At 37.4% G+C, this 18,246-nt stretch overlaps 1 protein-coding gene across 5 annotated transcripts in view; it reads right to left on the bottom strand.

Moving 5' to 3' along the window:
- The window catches only part of ARHGEF7 (Rho guanine nucleotide exchange factor 7), a 321,655-nt gene that overhangs the window by 59,470 nt on the left and 243,939 nt on the right, over window positions 1–18,246 (bottom strand). For all 5 annotated transcript variants that reach the window (XM_036756507.1, XM_036756511.1, XM_036756508.1 and 2 more), the window contains one exon: window positions 1,627–1,765. In XM_036756507.1, the coding sequence (XP_036612402.1) occupies window positions 1,627–1,765 (139 nt within the window). The remainder of the gene's footprint in view (window positions 1–1,626; window positions 1,766–18,246) is intronic.

The raw sequence follows: 18,246 nt of genomic DNA, 5'->3' as shown, positions 1-18,246 counted from the left end.
TGTAACAAAACAAAAAACAATATCAATTGTCAATCTTGGTAAGAGAAAACACTTCTTAAGAACATGTTATTACTATAGAATTGCCAGAACTTGTAACAATATAATTCTGCTTTCAACATGTTCCCCTTCTCTCACTAATATAATAAATGTTACTTTTTCTGTTCAGGAAGAAAAACAGACCAAGGGATCTCAGGTCTATACTTATATGAATCTAAAGGACTCAGTACTACCTAATGAAACGCAAGCTTTTGCCCCTTCTAGCTAAGCCTTCAATAACATGCCAATAAGAAAAATAATTAACCCACCATGTCCAGATGTTATTTAATGTCTTTTTTACTTCTGCTGCCCAACAACATAAGCTCTTTTAAGAATTACCTTGGTATTTATAGTTAACAGCCATAAATTTATTAATTAAAAAGTAGTTTCGGTTTTTGAAATGATGGTATTTGAAAAAGGTAGTTGTTCACATCCCAAAATGTTAAAGTTTTAGAGGGAATCGAGAGTTATTTTGTTTTTAATCTGGTCAAAGATATACAGTTGAAGGGACCTTGGGGGCCATTCAGTCCAACAGTCTCGTTTCATGGATGAAGAAGTTGAGACTTTGCTCAAGGTCACAGAGGTATTAAGTAGTAAAGCAAGGATTTGAACCCTCTATTCTTTCCACTGTAAGGAATGTGGTAAAAGAGCAGTTCATCTGGAAAAGGTCTAGGAGCTGTAGTGGATTGAAAGTTAAAGACGTCAACAATGTGGTAGGAGAGTAGAGAAGTGAATGTCACCCTCGGCTGGATTAAGGAAGGCATAATATCTGGGAATAGGGAAATAACTGATCTGCTATACTCTACCCTGGTCAGACCACATCGGGAATCTGTATTTCATTCTGGGTACCACATTTTAGAAAGGATATTGATAAGCCTGCAGAGGAGGGTAACCAGGATGGGCCTAGAGCTCATGCCCTGGGAGGATCAGCTGAAGTTAAAAGGAGATGTTTAGTCTGGACAAAAAAAAAAAGACTTAGGAGGCATATGATAATTGTTTTAAGGTATTTTAAGGGCTACTGTGCGGGACTGAACTTATTTTTGCTTGATCCCATAGGGGTGAACTATAAGCAATGAGCAGAAGTTACAAAGTGGCAAATTCAGGCTTGAAATGGTACATACATACATACATGTATATGTGTCTGTGTCTGTGTTACCCCTCAGTGGAGGTCTTTTAAAAAAAAGCTGGATGACCACTTGTCAGATATAACATGAAGGAGATATGAGTTGGACTAGGCAGTCTGTGAAATCCCTTCCAAATCTGATTGGGGAGGGGGGGGGGGGCGGAGGGTACTGAATGTCTCAAAATACCAAAAAGCTAAATAGATTTAAAAAAAAAAAAACATCTTGAGTCGTAGAGAAACTTTTAGTTGGTTCTAAAATGTGTAGTGAGTCTTCATTATAATGTGTATCCTCAAAGCTTCTTGAAGTCAGGGGCCATAGATCATCTAGTCTCTGTGTCTTACCAACCCCTGGCCCACATGGCACCTTCAGTTTGTTATACTGATTCATCCATGGCCCAAAGACATATGTAGCAATCCTACATAAAATAGGTACTGAAGAAATGAATATAAAGGGAAAAAAATGGTACCTCCATATGTCTTTCAAGTTCTTTGAGTAAAGTAGGGTATTTATCCAGGCGCATAAAAGGTTTGCTGAGGCCTGTGGTCAACACAAGAATCCCAGGACTGCTGGCGCCTTTCATCTCCATAAATTCTCCCAAGTCCTCACTGAGCAAACAAAGCATTAACACAAAAAACCTTCTTGTTAGGAGTAAAGGACAGTGCAAACTTACTGTAACTACTAGGCTAGACCATTTACTCATCCTTAATTATGTCTGTGTTTAATGAAGAACAAATATAGAGAATGAAAATAGATTTTGTCAGTGCTACAAATCTGAATAAGAACAAAAGAAAGTCAGACTATCATTCTCCACAACAGGGAAAGAGCACTGTTTTAGGACTCAGAAGGCTTGAGCTCTGGTTAAAGTCTCCACTACAGACAACCTCTATGACCCTGGGCAACCTTTTTAGGGCTTCAATTTCCTCAGTAGTTTAGGCCGAATAATTTCTCAGGGTCCTTCCTAAGAAAAAAAAATATTTCAATATTTCAATAAGTGAACTTGTACATTCTCTAATCAGAGAAAAAAAATCTGAATGTGATGACAATGTCCAATAAGTTTCTTATTTGAAAGGTGCTTGAAAATTATGATTGTGACCCAGAAAGTGAAAAATATAAATGAACTCAAAAAAATTCAAGTGAATTCCATATTTTCCACCATATGATTTACATTTCAAAGGCTGAGGAAATAAAATATCATAACACCCCCAGTTACCATGCCATAATTCTATGTTCGATGCTAATTCTTCATGGGTACACACACGTACATATGCTTCCATCTGGAACTGTTCCAATAGCATCATCTTATCAGCAAAACCATCTTATAATAAGATCCCTCAAATACTAAATAACTAAATCCACCTCATTCTTAATTCTACCATGGAAGAGGAAGGAGTGAATGCAAAGTTCCAGTGGAGTTCTTCTCTTGTCAACTCCTGTGTTCAATTCATCAAGCATTTATATTAAGTACCAAGTATGTGCAAGGCACTGTGCTTGGGGCTGGGGAACACAAAACTACAAAGGAAAATTATCGCTGCCCTCAAGGAGTTCATATTCTACTGGGGGAAAATATCATGCAATTGACTTATAAATAAGTAGAAAATATTTTTTAAAAAATATTTTAAAAATAAATACAGAATAACTCAACAGTGGAGGGAAATAATCAACAAACGGAAGGGTCAAGAAAAGTCTTTTGAATAGAGGTAGAGATTCCAAAAGGTGAAAGTGAAGAGCAAGGACATCCCTACAATGAAGAGCAGGATGTACCAAGGCATCAAGATGGAGTGTCAGAGAGTGGGAACTGCACATGGGCCAGCTTGGACAGACCAGAGATCATGGAAGAGAGAAACCTGTGAAAATATTCTGGAAAGACAAGTCAGAACCACACCATAAAGAGCTTTAAACACTAAACAAGTAAGTCTGCACTTTACCTAGTAGGCAATAATGAGTTACTGACCCTTTTTAAGCAAGGAGGTGACATGGTCAGACCTGTGCTTCAGAAATATCAATCTGGCAGCTTTGTGAAGAATGGAATGGAGAAAGGAGAAAATGGAGGGAGGGACACCAATTAAGAGTTAATTGTAATAGTCCAAGTGAGGGGTGACAAGGGCTAAAAAAGACTGGTCATGTGAAATGGAGAAAAGGGAGTATGAAATATTTCCAGAAATAATTCTTTATTTTTCACAAAGATCATCTCTACAGTTCAAACCTTTAGACAGACAAGAGCTGCAAAAAAGTTATAGATTTTATCTAAAACCTTATTTTTAAGTCAACTCTTCAGAACTCAGAATAACAGAATAAAACATAAATAAGCTATGACTATCATCATCATAACCCACAAATCACTTAGTAACTTATCGAGATAAGTGAAGTAAGATCTATACAATTCTGTGAACTTTGTAAAATAAGGTGCTACACTGCAAGTTGCTTAAGAAAGCCTACTATAAGAAAAGCCATTTTTTATGACAGGCACTCTCTGACTATGTATCTTCCAAAGGTCATTCCCTATATATTATAATGTTTTCTCATCTGTTAGAGATCATAAAACCAAGCTGGCTCTAAATATATGCTCATATTTTCCCCCAATTAGCCTATGACTTCTAACCTCCTTACTTGAGACCTAGATCAGCCAGCTGTTGTGGATGCAGAGTGATCACTGATAATTGGTAGAAAACGCTCATCATCTCGCTTCTTGGTGACGTAATCGTTGACTTTAAACAAATTATCTCTTCTCAGAAGTAAGAATACAAGAAAAAGTAGACAGCACCGTCTAATGGGAAAAGTACTTAAGTGGCCATCCTAAGACCTAGATTCCAATCAGACCTAGCTGTGTGACCACAGGCAAATCACTCACTTCTCTGTCTCCTCATGTGTAAAACAAAAGGGTTGAACTAAATGGCCTCTACTGTCCCTTCCTGCTCTAAGAATAGATTTTAAGAATCGAAACTGGACCATAGCCAGGTAAATGAAAACTTAGGTTAGAATTGAATCACAATTAAGATGAGGCAGCAGGACAAAAGACAGAAACAGGTTGCAACTGTTGTTTTAAACAACCACTTACACCTTAAATTGTTTATGGTACAGACGATATGGGCTCCACTGACTTAATGAGAAGAAGTCATCAAATCTCCACAGGTGAAACAAAAATCATCGAAAAATTACCCAAGAATAATTTTCTGTCTTTCCTAAACAAAGTACAATATTTTATACCATTTTAGTATTTCATTTTCACCAAGCATAGAGAATTTACTACCTATTCCTGATTCATCAATATCAAACTCTAGTGTTTCAAGGACTCTTTGGTTTCAAAGACCAGTGTGACTCCACCCGCCCCTCCCCACCCCTGGTCAACCAATGATGAATCTCATCTCTACAATTTAGTAAAGGTTCTTCAAAAATTGCTATGGCCAATATGGCAAGAGTCCTTTTCAAACACGATAGATACAAAATCTGTCACTGAGCCCACAAACCGTTTCCAGCTTGGCAGAACTTCCCAGATATTAAGCTGAGCTGACACAGCATTCAAGATCCCATAATTAAATATTGAAAAATAAAAATAAAAAATAAAATGATTACACAACAAAAAAGTAATAAAAATGGAATACTTCATTTAATGGATCTTTTCAAATCTTGGAATACTGACAGTCAAAAGCTGGCTTAGAGGCTTTATTGTGCAAGTTAGGCATTATTCACCCACCAGGTGAATGAAAGTCAGTCCATCACAAGCTACTTCATTATGTTTCACCAAAATTTTAAAATATTAGGTCCCTAATCATATGTGGTATCCTGCTCTTTTCAGGAAAGAAATGACCTACAGTAAAAGAGCTAGTAATTCATCATCCAAGTGAAAGCAAATGCAAATTTAAGCAGAACTGCTATTTTACCGAAAGGAAAACAATATGGAACTATGCCTGTAATGTTGGGTCACTAACATGCTATCTGTAAAATGAAGAAATTGAACAGGATAACCTCTAAGGTCTCTTCCAGTTCTAAATCTAGGATCCTATTTTAAAAAATATCCACATATAGCCCACAACTTAAAATAAATAAGATACCATAAAATCGGTCTTTGAAAAGGCCTCATACTCCAAACAACAAGCCTCAAAAGGCTTACCGCCTAGAACAGAGGATACAAAAAAAAAAGACTCATATAAGACAGAATATAATCAAACACCAGAGAAAGACTGACTGGAAGAGGAAGGCATCATTTCTTTTTTTTTTCCTTTTACTTTTTTTTCTATCTGTACAACAACATTTACATATAACATTTTTTTTATTTAATATATTTAGTTTTCAGCATTGATTTTCACAAGAGTTTGAATTACACATTTTCTCCCCATTTCTACCCTCCCCCCCACTCCAAGATGGCATATATTCTGGTTGCCCTGTTCCCCAGTCAGCCCTCCCTTCTGTCACCCCACTCCCCTCCCATCCCCTTTTCCCTTTCTTTCTTGTAGGGCAAAATAAATTTCTATGCCCCATTACCTGTGTATCTTATTTCCCAGTTGCATACAAAAACTTTTTTTTTCTTTTTGAACATCTGTTTTTAAAAACTTTGAGTTCCAAATTCTCTCTCCTCTTCCCTTCCCACCTACCCTCCCTAAGAAGTCAAGCAATTCAACATAGGCCACATGTGTATCATTATGTAAAACCCTTTCACAATACTCATGTTGTGAAAGACTAACTATATTTTGCTCCTTCCTATCCTATCCCCCTTTATTGAATTTTCTCCCTTGACCCTGTCCCCTTTCGAAAGTGTTTGTTTTTGATTACCTCCACCCCCATCTGCCTTCCCTTCTATCATCCCCCCTTTTTTTATCTTCTTCCTCCTTTTTTCCTGTGGAGTAAGATACCCAATTGAGTGTGTATGTTATTCCCTCCTCAGGTCAAATCTGATGAGAGCAATATTGACTCATTACCCTCACCTGCCTTCTCTTCTCTTCCTACAGAACTGCTTTTTCTTGCCACTTTTATGCGAGATAATTTACCCCATTCTCTCTCTCCCTATCTTCCTCTCTCAATATATTCCTCTCATCCCTTAATTTGATTTTATTTCTTTTAGATATCTTCCCTTAATCTTCAACTCACCTGTGCCCACTCTCCTCTCTCTCTATATATATATACACACACATACATATGTACATACATGCACATTCACTTATCTATATATATATATATATATATATATATATATATATATATATATATATATATATATATATATATATATATATAAACATAAATACACATATGCATATTCCCTTCAGCTACCCTAACACTGAGGTCTCATGAGTCATACACATCATCTTTCCATGTAGGAATGTAAACTAAACAGTTCAACTTTAGTAAGTCCCTTGCAATTTCTTTTTCTTGATTACCTTTTCATGCTTCTCTTGATTCTTGTGTTTGAAAGTCAAATTTTCTATTCAGCTCTGGTCTTTTCACTGAGAAAGCTTGAAAGTCCTCTATTTTATTGAAAATCCATATTTTGCCTTGGAGCATGATACTCAGTTTTGCTGGGTAGGTGATTCTTGGTTTTAATCCTAGCTCCATTGACCTCCGGAATATCGTATTCCAAGCCCTTTGATCTCTTAATGTAGAAGCTGCTAGATCCTGGGTTATTCTGATTGTGTTTCCACAATACTCAAATTGTTTCTTTTTGGCTGCTTGCAGTATTTTCTCCTTGATCTGGGAGCTCTGGAATGTGGCGACAATATTCCTAGGAGATATCTTTTTGGGATCTATTTGAGAAGACGATCGGTGGATTCTTTCAATTTCTATTTTACCCTCTGGCTCTAGAATATCAGGGCAGTTCTCCTTGATAATTTCTTGAAAGGTGATATCTAGGCTCTTTCTTTGATCATGGCTTTCAGGTAGTCCAATAATTTTTAAATTATCTCTCCTGGACCTATTTTCCAGGTCAGTGGTTTTTCCAAGGAGATATTTCACATTGTCTTCCATTTTTTTCATTCCTTTGGTTCTATTTTATAATATCTTGATTTCTCATAAAGTCACTAGCTTCCACTTGCTCCAATCTAATTTTGAAGGTAGTATTTTCTTCAGTGGACCGTTGGACCTCCTTTTCCATTTGGCTAATTCTGCCTTTCAAGGCATTCTTCTCCTCATTGGCTTTTTGGAGCTCTTTTACCATTTGAGCTAGTCTATTTTTTAAGGTGTTGTTTTCTTCAGTATATTTTTCAGTATTTTGGGGGTCTCCTTTAGCAAGTCATTGACTTGTTTTTCATGGTTTTCTCACATCCTTCTCATTTCTCTTCCCAATTTTTCCTCTACTTCTCTAACTTGCTTTTCCAAATCCTTTTTGAGCTCTTCCATGGCCTGGGACCAGTTCATGTTTTTCTTGGAGGCTTTTGGTGTAGGCTCTTGCACTTTACTGACTTCTTCTGGCTGTATGTTTTGGTCTTCTTTGTCACCAGAGAAAGAATCCAAAGTCTGAGACTGAATCTGGGTGCGTTTTCGCTGCCTGGCCATATTCCCAGCCAACTTACTTGACCCTTGAGTTTTTCAGTGGGGTATGACTGGTTGTAGAGTAATGAGAACTATGTTCCAAGCTTGGGGGGATGAGCCAGCTCTGCCACACCAGCACTCCTCCTTCCCCAAGAACCCTCAACCCGGACTGGACTTAGATCTTCAGCAGGCTCTTCACTCCTGCTCTGATCGGCCACTTAATTCCTCCCACCAGGTGGGCCTAGGGCCAGAAGCAACTGCAGCTGTAATTCTGCAGCTGCCCCACCTTCACTGCCCCCGGGGCGGTAGATGAACCAAGAACTCCTTCTGCTCCTGCAGCTTTTCCCACTAACCTTCTCTGTTGTTTTTGGTGTTTGTGGGTTGAGAAATCCGGCAACTGCCACAGCTCACTGATTCAGGGCGCTAGGACCCGCTCCGCCCGGCTCCGGTCTGGTTGGTCCGTGCAGCCCATGCTGGGCTCTGCTCCGCTCTGCTCTGCTCCCAGCTCCATGCGTGAAAGACCTCACCCAGCAACCATCCAGGCTGTCCTGGGCTGGATCCCTGCTTCCCTCTGCTATTTTGTGGCTTCTGCAGTTCTGGAATTGGTTCAGAGCCATTTTTATAGGTTTTTGGAGGGACCTGGCGGGGAGCTCACGCTAGTCTCTGCTTTCCAGCCGCCATCTTGGCTCCACCCCCAACAAATCCTTTTGGAAGGCATCATTTCCAATGGGGCTGGGTGACAGTGCAGAGAAGGGTATAGGGTATGAGGGAAGTTCGTTTGGTTTAGAAGAAAAAAAAATGGCCTTAGAGTCAGGAGAGATTCATACTCTACTGATAGTACCTACAAGCTGTGCGACTATGGAATAAATGAATCTCAGTTTCAGTTTCTCTAATTATCAAATGCGGTCAATAAAACGTGCCCTAATCATCTGTCAGAATTATTCTGTTTTTTAAAATTACTGAGCCTGGTGCTAGGGACCAAATACATAAAGGCAAGAACAAAACAGTCTCTGAACTTGAAGAACTTTAAAAAATTATACTAGAATGTTATAAGGAAAGTTGTAAGGAAAAAGATTTGTAAACCTCAGAACATCCTAGAAACGGAAGTTACCATTTTACAGATGGTGAAAGTAAGAGGGTATCCCAAAAAATCCAAGTTTGTTTCCTCCCAATTCAGTGCTCTTTTTATTGTCAAACTGCCATCTACATTTCTGCCTCCTTTCAGTACATTTACCTACAATTGAACAGAATGTCACAATTAATTTAAACAACAAAGCTACTCTTTAATAGTTTATTATTTGAGTGTTAAATCTAAGAAACATTTAGTCCTCTGGTTCTTCCTCTTAAGTGGTCTTTACTTCAACCTAGTATTCCACTTTAGTTTTTCTTTCACCTGTTTTTTTCTTGTCCTAATACATACAGCAAACGGTTTCCTTCCTTAATAGACCATCAATTTGTATTTACAATCCTTGAAGCCCCTTATTCCTCAGGTGAATTATTCTTTATGTTTCAGAATGCATGTCTTAAACTTATTCACCGAGAGAGTAACTGCCAGCTTATCATTCTCTTCCTTCTCATCTTCCCCTCAACAAAAAATATTTATATGGAACATTACTTCTTTTCTTCAATTTATTCTGATACAGAACATGCCTTTTACGTTTTTCCAGAAACAAAGTAAAATAATTTTATGTGAAAGTCAACTGTTCAAAAAGAAAGTAGTTAGGCACCTGGAAATTCAAGTACAGAGCATTAAAAATGGAAAAGTTTTGGGATTTTACTATAAATAATTTCCCCCAGCTTTATCACCATATAATTATCCAACTTCATAAATAAATTTATGCTCCCTAGTTACCATCCATTTCTTCCTTGCTCTAAAATCTACTGTCATTGCTCTGCAGTACCCAACTCTTTGGGGAAATGACTGCCTCAGAAGGATGAGGTTTTAGGTTCAATTCTACTCCTTACTAGTCACATGACCATGGCAAATCACTTTGCCACTATGGCCTAAAATTAGGGTCTTGGAAAAGATGGTCTTTAAGGGTCTGAGCCAATTCTATAATTCTAATTTCATTATCAGTACTGAAATAGCCACTGATCTCCTAGACTGTACACACAAAATAGAGACTAGAGGTAATGTCATCTGTTTATGCTTAAACATCTCCTACTGTAGCTTCCACTATATACATGGCACAGTGGGAAGACTACTGAATTTGGAGTCACATAGTAAGTATTCAAATGGCAACTCTGCCATTTAAAACCTGTGACCTTGGAAGTGAGTTCATCTCTCTGAACAATCTGTTTTCTTATTTGTAAAATGGTGGTGGAGTGGGTGGTGCCTAATGTTCACAGATGTTTCCTCCAACTAAAATCCTATGATCCAATCTTAAAGTTTTTGTCACCAGTTTTAAACATCATAGATGACTCTCCAATTTTACTGTACATAATTCTCATCACAATAGTAACTGAAGTACCTGCCTAGGCCATCAAGTAAGAGAAAATGCAATCACTGTATTGTTTCTATTTTCCCTCTGATGCTGCAACCTCTATCCTTGTATCTCAAGGTTTGTGACTGAACTAGAAAACAGTTATAGCAAAAGTGGAGTGAACAGAATAGGCACAGAAGTCATTAATTTCATCTCCAATCCCTTGTCACAATCTTATTCATAGTGTCTCATCATACAAAATCAGTGTTCTTCTGCATGCAAACTTTTTTTAACCAATGCAACCATCACGTCCTTTTATTAACACTTCCTCAGAAGACTACAATCTAATAGCTCATATACATTAGCTATTGAGTGGTCTCTTCCATTACCAATAGAGGTCAATATATGGATTAGAGGAATATTCATGAGATGCCAACAGCATTATTCTATGCTTTTAAAAATTTCTATAAGTCAAATTTTAAAAAGAACCAAATGATAGGACATCAAGAATATACTGATAATGTTTGCTTAAATGCAGCACAAAGAATGTTTTCTGCCTAATTTAACTGGGGAGGATTAATTCAGGAAGCTTTCAAAGCCATAGTACACACCAGCAATTTCATGTCTATGCTGTAAATGAACTGTGCTCAATTTCGTATCTAGAGAGACAGCACTGAAACTCAGGGAAAGTCCTGTTTGAAAACAAAACTAGATTTTCAGCAGTAAATGTCTAGAAGAGGAGGAATAAGATCTTTATACAATGCTAGAAGCCACGGCTGTTGAGCAAGCCAACGAGAGATTTAAAATCCTTTGCAGGTCATTATGTTAAGTTTTATTTATTTACTTCTATGCTGAATTCAAAAAAACAACACAATGCACGTTGCTCATGGCTCTTTTGAAAAGACAATGGCTCTTTTCAGTTCACTTGATTTCTACTGGCACTAGAAAGTACTGTACAGTGTATCTCCTCTGTATTTACTGAAATGACACTGTGAGGCACAGAAAAGAAACAAAGGGAGCACACAAAACAGATCATTTTAGCTGAGCAAAAAGTAACAAAATGCTGGCGGGGGCGGAAGGGGGGATTTAAATCATTTTATGGTATAAATCAGTAAAGCTGCAATTTATTAAAAATAGTTTGGCATGAATATATATCATAGCTGATTTAATCAAGAGAAATGGATTTGGGGCAAATATACTTTAGTTGTTATCTACAGATTCTACAATACTAAGAATGTGTTAGGATAGTTTGCACTGGAAAAATCTTTAAAATTTCCATGCCAAAATGACCTTGAGAATTCAAGTAAGTCTTACTTTCTTGAGATTTCCTCTAAGCCAACCACTGCCTCCCATGCTACCAAAAGCAAAGTCCCCAATCCAACACCTCAGAATTACATTGTTGATCCCCACTAGACTGATAGCCTCACCATTTTAATAAATGTTAGGTAAACAGAGTTTTTTATGTTCAAAATAAGAGACCAGTCAGTCTAAAAGCTGGTAATCAACTACATTTTAAAAAGCAGTAAATACCCAACTACTTCCAAAAGCCAAATAAATATAAGACTTACACTCCCGGAGCTGGGCTTGGTTTGTAGTAGACAGACTGTGAGCTCTCACTGCTTACAGGTCTGAGAAGGGCACACAGGCAACGCATCTTGACAAATCTGGGGGGAGTTCTTGGCTCCCTTAGTGACTTTTCTGCCTTTCTAGGGCTCTGAATTCTTTAGGACTGAGCTTCGATGGCTCCTTACTTTAGGACTGTTTCTCAAAGAATGACATCAGCCGGTACGCTGTAAGGCTCTGGGATATACCAAGTGGAGGAGGGACAAAGAGTTTCCTGACACAGAAAATTATCTGTATTCTATGCTCCAGTTATTTTGAGTAAATGCTATGTTTAAGTTTCACAGATTTATCAAAATAGCTATTAAGGTAATGGTACAGGGGATAAACATAGCATACACTTGAAAAACATTCCCCTTAAAGCCCTAAGAATTTCCCAAAATGTTATTGGTTCCAAAAGATTTCAATTTCAGGGCAAATTTCTCCATTCTCTGAAAACTAAGTTAGCTTTCCCCATCAAAAATACCTCTCCTCACTCCACTATACGTAACCTATCTATGTATTCTATGTGTACGTGTGTAGGCAAATATGTATCCATGTATAACAACCTCTACATGCACAGTTCTATATTTAGAATACGTACACACATTCCACATATATGTATATATCATGTGGGTGTGTATATACACACTCCAGCACTACTAGTTCACATTTATGTCACACTTTATATATATACACACATATACATATATACACACACACATATATAAAATATATATGTGTATATGTATGTATATAATTTCAACTGATCCTCACAACAGTCCTTTGAAGTAGATGCTACTGTTATCCCCATTTTCCATATAAGGAAACTGAGGCTGAGAGGTCAAGTATCTGACAAAGTTATTGAGAGCCTGAAGCAGGATTTGAACTCAGGTCTTTCTCTGACTCCAAGTTGTATTCTATCCACTCCGCCAAGCTGCATCACCACCTGCTCTAAGACTACAGACGAATCACTTAAGCTCTGACAGTGTTATTGTGAAGAAAAACGTTGTCAAACAAGCAACAAAGGAAAACAGTTGTCGGTGCCGTTACTATTTTACTGCTCTAGATCTGAGATTGAGAGAAAACTCCCTCAGCAATGCAGACGAGGAGCCAGCATGGCAGAATGTACCCACAACCAGCCTCAACAATAAAAGCCGGGAACGCTGAACAAGGTGCCTGTGTTACACACAAAGAGGCAGACAGTTTACTTACAAAATGCACACACACTCCTCCTGCCCCGGACAGTGAGCTCCTCGAGGACACGGAGGTTCACTTTTGTCTTTATTCTTTGTGCTTAGCACAACGTCTGGCTCGCAGCAGGTACTTCTTCATAAGTGCTTCTGATTATTTTTTTTAAATCACTAGAAACTCTATGATGTCCTTACACGGAAATTTCATATGACTGATATTTCTTCTTAGGCTATAAAGTACCCATAGCTCTGTTCTGTAATTTGCTCTCTGATCCTATTTTCCCATATGTAAAAGCAAGGATAATAATACTGTCCTGCCTACATCACATAGTTGTTATGAAGTTAAAAACAGACAACATATATGAAAGTACTTTGTAGTCATAAGTTACTATATAAAGTAAGTTCTAGTATCCTATAATTGGATACATTCTTTATATTATTTTATAATTTGTTGAATTATGAATAAGAACTATATTTTAGGATACTCATTTGCTTTTCATAGAGCTTTCATGTTTTAAAATAGTTCTACAGGTCTCCATTTACTTTTAGAATCTGAAATTTGGTAATACTTAGATACAGGAAGAGAAAAAAAAAAGACTGGTTGGATACTTCCACTCAGTTCAACAGTAAATAGTGCTTAGCACATACATAGTAGACATTTAAAAAATATTTGGTGATTGACATGACTAGTTGATATAAGACTCGATATGATTAGTGAAGAATCCATGAAGATCAGAGTTTTAGTGCTGAAAGGGACCTCAAAAATCATCTAGTTCTAACCCCTTCATTTTACATATAAGAAAACTGAGCTCCAGGAAGATTAACTAGCTTGCCCAACATGTCACACAAGTAAGAAGGCTCAGAGGCAGTATTTGAATACAAGTTCTCTGATGCCATTTGGGGGCAAAGGAGGGGTGGAGCATGGAGAAAGAAAATCTTAGGTTTGGTTGTTTTTTTTTTAATAATAGGAAGCCCCATCCAAAATACCTGTTGAACACTATTAAACTACTGGATTCTACTCCAACTGAGTCAAACTTACTGAATTTAGTACTTTTACAACACTAATTTCAAGAATACAGAAACTGCCTTTTGGATGATTTTTCAGGTTATTCTGTCCCAATATACAGGTAAATTTAAAAAAAAATCCCACTTGATGAAAAGAACAATGAAAGTGAGAAGGGTAGGAAGTACACTAAAACAGTGATTTTTATTTGACCTCAGAGACAATGGCACTCCATAATTAATATATCAAAAAAATTATTAGTTTTAAACTAACTAGTTTACTAAAAACTAGGCATGGAAAGGAACATAGCTTCTCAGAAAAGACAAAAAATGACATGGAACATGAGTAGATCTTTCCAATAGGTATAAATTACTGAAACGGTTGAATCGAAGAAATTAAACGGCTTATAAGTAAATTATAACATCTGTGTGATTATTAATGTTTTTTTCTTCCTCTGTTACTCTCTACTCAGTGAATTCATTTTTACCACCACTGAGTTTACTTTACCTAACTCAAAATACTATCTCAAAAAGTTTTTTTTGTTTACTTCACTACCTCAACAGATATATCCATCACAGTACAAAAAGAGTGCTAAATCTGAATTTACAGGACCCGAATTTGAATCCAGCTCTGCCACTAGTGCACGACACTGAGCAAATAACTTAATCTCTTGGCCTCAATTTCCTCATTAGTAAAATGGGGAGGGGTGGATTGGATGGACCTCTCTTTAAGGTCCTTTCCAGGACTAGATCCTACTGAAAGACAAGCAAATACAGTAAAGATAAATCAACTTCCTACTCCTGATGATAAAGAAAGAGACAGGCACGTATTTTTCATCATTCAAACTTCTACCCTAATGAAATAATTTCCAAAATGCTAATGGCAATAGCTAATATTTATAAAGTTTTGGTTTAACAATTACTTTACATACATTCTTATTTGATCCTTACGTAAACAATCCTGTGAGATAGGTGCTATTATATCCTTACTTTACAGACCAAGAAATTGAAGCAAAGTTATATTACAGTACTCTATCTCATGCGATCCTCCCAACAACCTTGTGAGACGGCTTGTTAATTTTTTCAAATGAGGTCACTAAGATTCAGAGAGTTAGTGACTTAACCAGCATTATATAGCTACTAAGTAGCAGAGTAAGGAATTACTGAATCCTGGTTCAGATTCTTTTTGCTATTCCTAGAAAGACAACACGTTTCAGGGACATCAAGTTACTTTAAAAAAAAAAAAAACAACAAAACCATGATGTATCTTTTATTTCAAGTCTCCAGTATTTACTTTGACCCTATAATATGAATCATGGCAGAATGCTGCAGAAACATTAAGACAAATCGATTTAACCAATAGTCATTAGATAATATCTTTGCCCTGGAAAGCCTTGGGTTCATCCTCAGATTTCAATAAGGAATTTTGCCCAAAAGGTCAATATGTAGATTTCACCCTAACTTTCTAAAGCATTGATTCTTTCTCTATTTTAATAACTTCTTGACTAAGGGACCACTGATATTTAGTCATAAGTGCACTTAAAATAACACTACTACTAAAAAGATAAGGAAATGTTTCAGAAGAATAAGATTACCAACTCCATAAAGATTCTCTTTTCTGCATGTTTCTGCTTACCACAGTGTAACTTGTGTGTTCGTCCTTCATTCTCGAAGAGGACCATGACATCAGGGAAACGATGACATGACTCGCAATTGACTTTGATTTGAGTGAGGGAGGGCTGTGCAAGGTCACCAGCCTCACCTTCTCCTCCAGAGCCATCTGGATCCAGTCACCTGATATTCAACAGGATGACCCTGGCCCTCGTTACCTCACTCTAAGTGAGTACATGAAAAGGCCTGAGACTAAAAGGGCCAGGGTCTCCCATCGCATCCTGAGTTATCTCTAGTCACCCTGGTGAACATCAACTGACTGGATCCAGATGGCTCTGGAGGAGAAAGTGAGGCTGGTGACCTTGCACAGCCCTCCCTCACTCAAATCAAAGTCAACTGCAAGCCATGTCATCATTTCCCTGATGTCACAGTCCTCTTTGAAAACGAAGGACAAACACAACCTATGAGCAGACCGAGCTGTGTGAAAGGGGACCCAGGTAGTTGGGTAACTCAGCTCCTCCTCTCCCTCTCCTTGTCCTTCTCCTCTCCAAAGGAAGGTAGATTTTGATGGCCAGAAGCTGCCCACTTAACTTCAAGTTTACTGGCTAGATTCATTCCTTCCTTCCTTCTTTCCATCACAGTTCAGAGATTAGGCCACAATAGGTCCCTGCCCAACCTCCACTTAATGGCTGTATTTCAGGCCCTCCTGGCTTATGGTGAATGTCAATAGTAACTATTTTTCTTTGGAACAGCAACCCCAAGGGTCTTCCCCTTCCATCTTGATTTTTTTTTCCTAATTAAAGGGGCCATTCCTTGACTCAGTTCTTAAAGAGGCCTATTATGAATGGGCATTGCCTGACAGTATAACTTAGTGAAAAGTAAAATACTGACTGACCATTATTAAAAAAAAAAAAACACAAAACACCACAGTGGCAGAAGTAGGTAGGGTAAGTTAATAATATACTTTTAAAGTTCTGAGGAAACAAGCAACATGTATGGTTTCTCCTATTTCCTGATCCTTTATGACCCACTTTGAAAACGTATTTGCAGAGTATTACACATTTCCTTAAATTTGCTGAAAAGTTCAATACTTCTGAAAGACAAAATAATCCAGAATTTTCTTTTTACCTGTGAAACTTCACAAATAATCTTAAATAGACAATCCACTTCTGTATCACTTGAAGAACATACTTACTTCTGTTTCATATGGAGAGACTTCAACTGCCTTGAAACTGCTTTGCTCTCTCCTGGTCAAGGAAGCTTCAATTTATCAGCTATACTTAATTAGCTTCTAGAAAGGGGTATTTACTAAGATTGTGTAGAAAGAACAGTTATAATAGAGTCTATGACACACTCTCCTACCAGTACATACTAGGTTCAAAGAAAAGTGCGATTAGGCTTAGAGATCACATGTAGCATAGGCTTAGCTCATAGCTCATAATTGCTGTAAGTCCTTTCTCCTCTTGATGGAGGGTACTCATAAAACTCCTGTTAGGAAGGCTATAGCTTCTCTACTGGGACTGCTTGAAACCTATAACCCTCAGTATCTCTATTTTGTGCTCAGAGCCTAATATAGATACTTTATCAGCAATTCTAGGGAGTGTTACCAGGACTAGAACTAGGATAGGAAGTTCAAAATCCCCAGGGCCTCCAAAGTTTACAGAATCCTTCTTTAGTCAAAGAAGAGGAAAGGAGACTGAGGCCAAGGCTGGATTTGCCCTCTACCACTCCTACCACATGATGTTTCTTAGGGTTACCAGTTGGGTATTAGTTCACTCCTCCAACCACATCACTAAAGGGTTTTCTTAAGTTCCAAGGCATTAAAGGATACCTCTCTTCTAAAAGGACTCAATGCCTTATTTTTACAGACAGAGAATTGCTTATGACCCTGACCCTGACCCTAAAAAATCAGAGCTTCTCAGGCATTACATTTCATATATTTTAAAAACACACAGACAGCATCATTTCATAGGCATGCCCCTTTATGACAGTTGCAATGCATAAACTTGGGAACCATTTTTGGAAATTTCTTTCCAAGTACTTATCATTTGCTATTAAGGAAATAATAACAGTAATCTGGAGCAAGAAAAGATTTTTTTCAAAGTAATAAAAATCCTACCTTGGGATGTAGGAGAAGGCCAGCACAGTAACTATTTAGAAAACTGCTTTTAAAAATATTTAACTAGATAAATTCTTAAAACATTTGTTGTGTTTTGCATTTCATATAGGTTCACTCTTCCAAGTAAAATTTTGGAATGTTATCAGACAAATAGAAGCAAACAAAAATATAAAATAACTTAAGTGAATACAAACAGAACCAATGAGGACTGAATGCCTTTAATTTTCACCTCTGCCTTATTTATCATATTACATTAAAGCATTCAACTTTTACACACTATTCTGAGTAAGCAATATACACAATATTTAGAAAGCCAAAGGGAGATAGTATGTAATTTTCCTTCAAATGCTTATTTGACATGAAAGGATTTTGTTTAGGTCTTTCAGAAATGTTGGAATCAAGAAAAAAGGAGAGAGGGAGTGTTGTTAGGAAAGAAAGAAAAGCCAGAGAGAAACACTTCCTCTCTTAATGAAAGAGAAATCTTTGACTGCTGGCTAAAAAAAGAGTTAAATCTAAAGTTTCCTTCAGAACTACAACAAGCACTAGAACTTTTATAATCCCTGCTAACAAGTTTGGAAAGACTGTTCTTTAATCAAACAAAAATTAGATGATCCCTTTTCATACTTCTACAGGGGAAGCAACATAAGCCAGGGGAAAAAGCACTGGCTCTCTCTACAGTT

Source organism: Trichosurus vulpecula, chromosome 4, assembly GCF_011100635.1.
Source record: "Trichosurus vulpecula isolate mTriVul1 chromosome 4, mTriVul1.pri, whole genome shotgun sequence".
Taxonomy (NCBI): Eukaryota; Metazoa; Chordata; class Mammalia; order Diprotodontia; family Phalangeridae; genus Trichosurus; species Trichosurus vulpecula.
The sequence above is the reverse complement of the archived record's forward strand: the minus strand, read 5'-3'. Positions and strand labels throughout refer to the sequence as shown.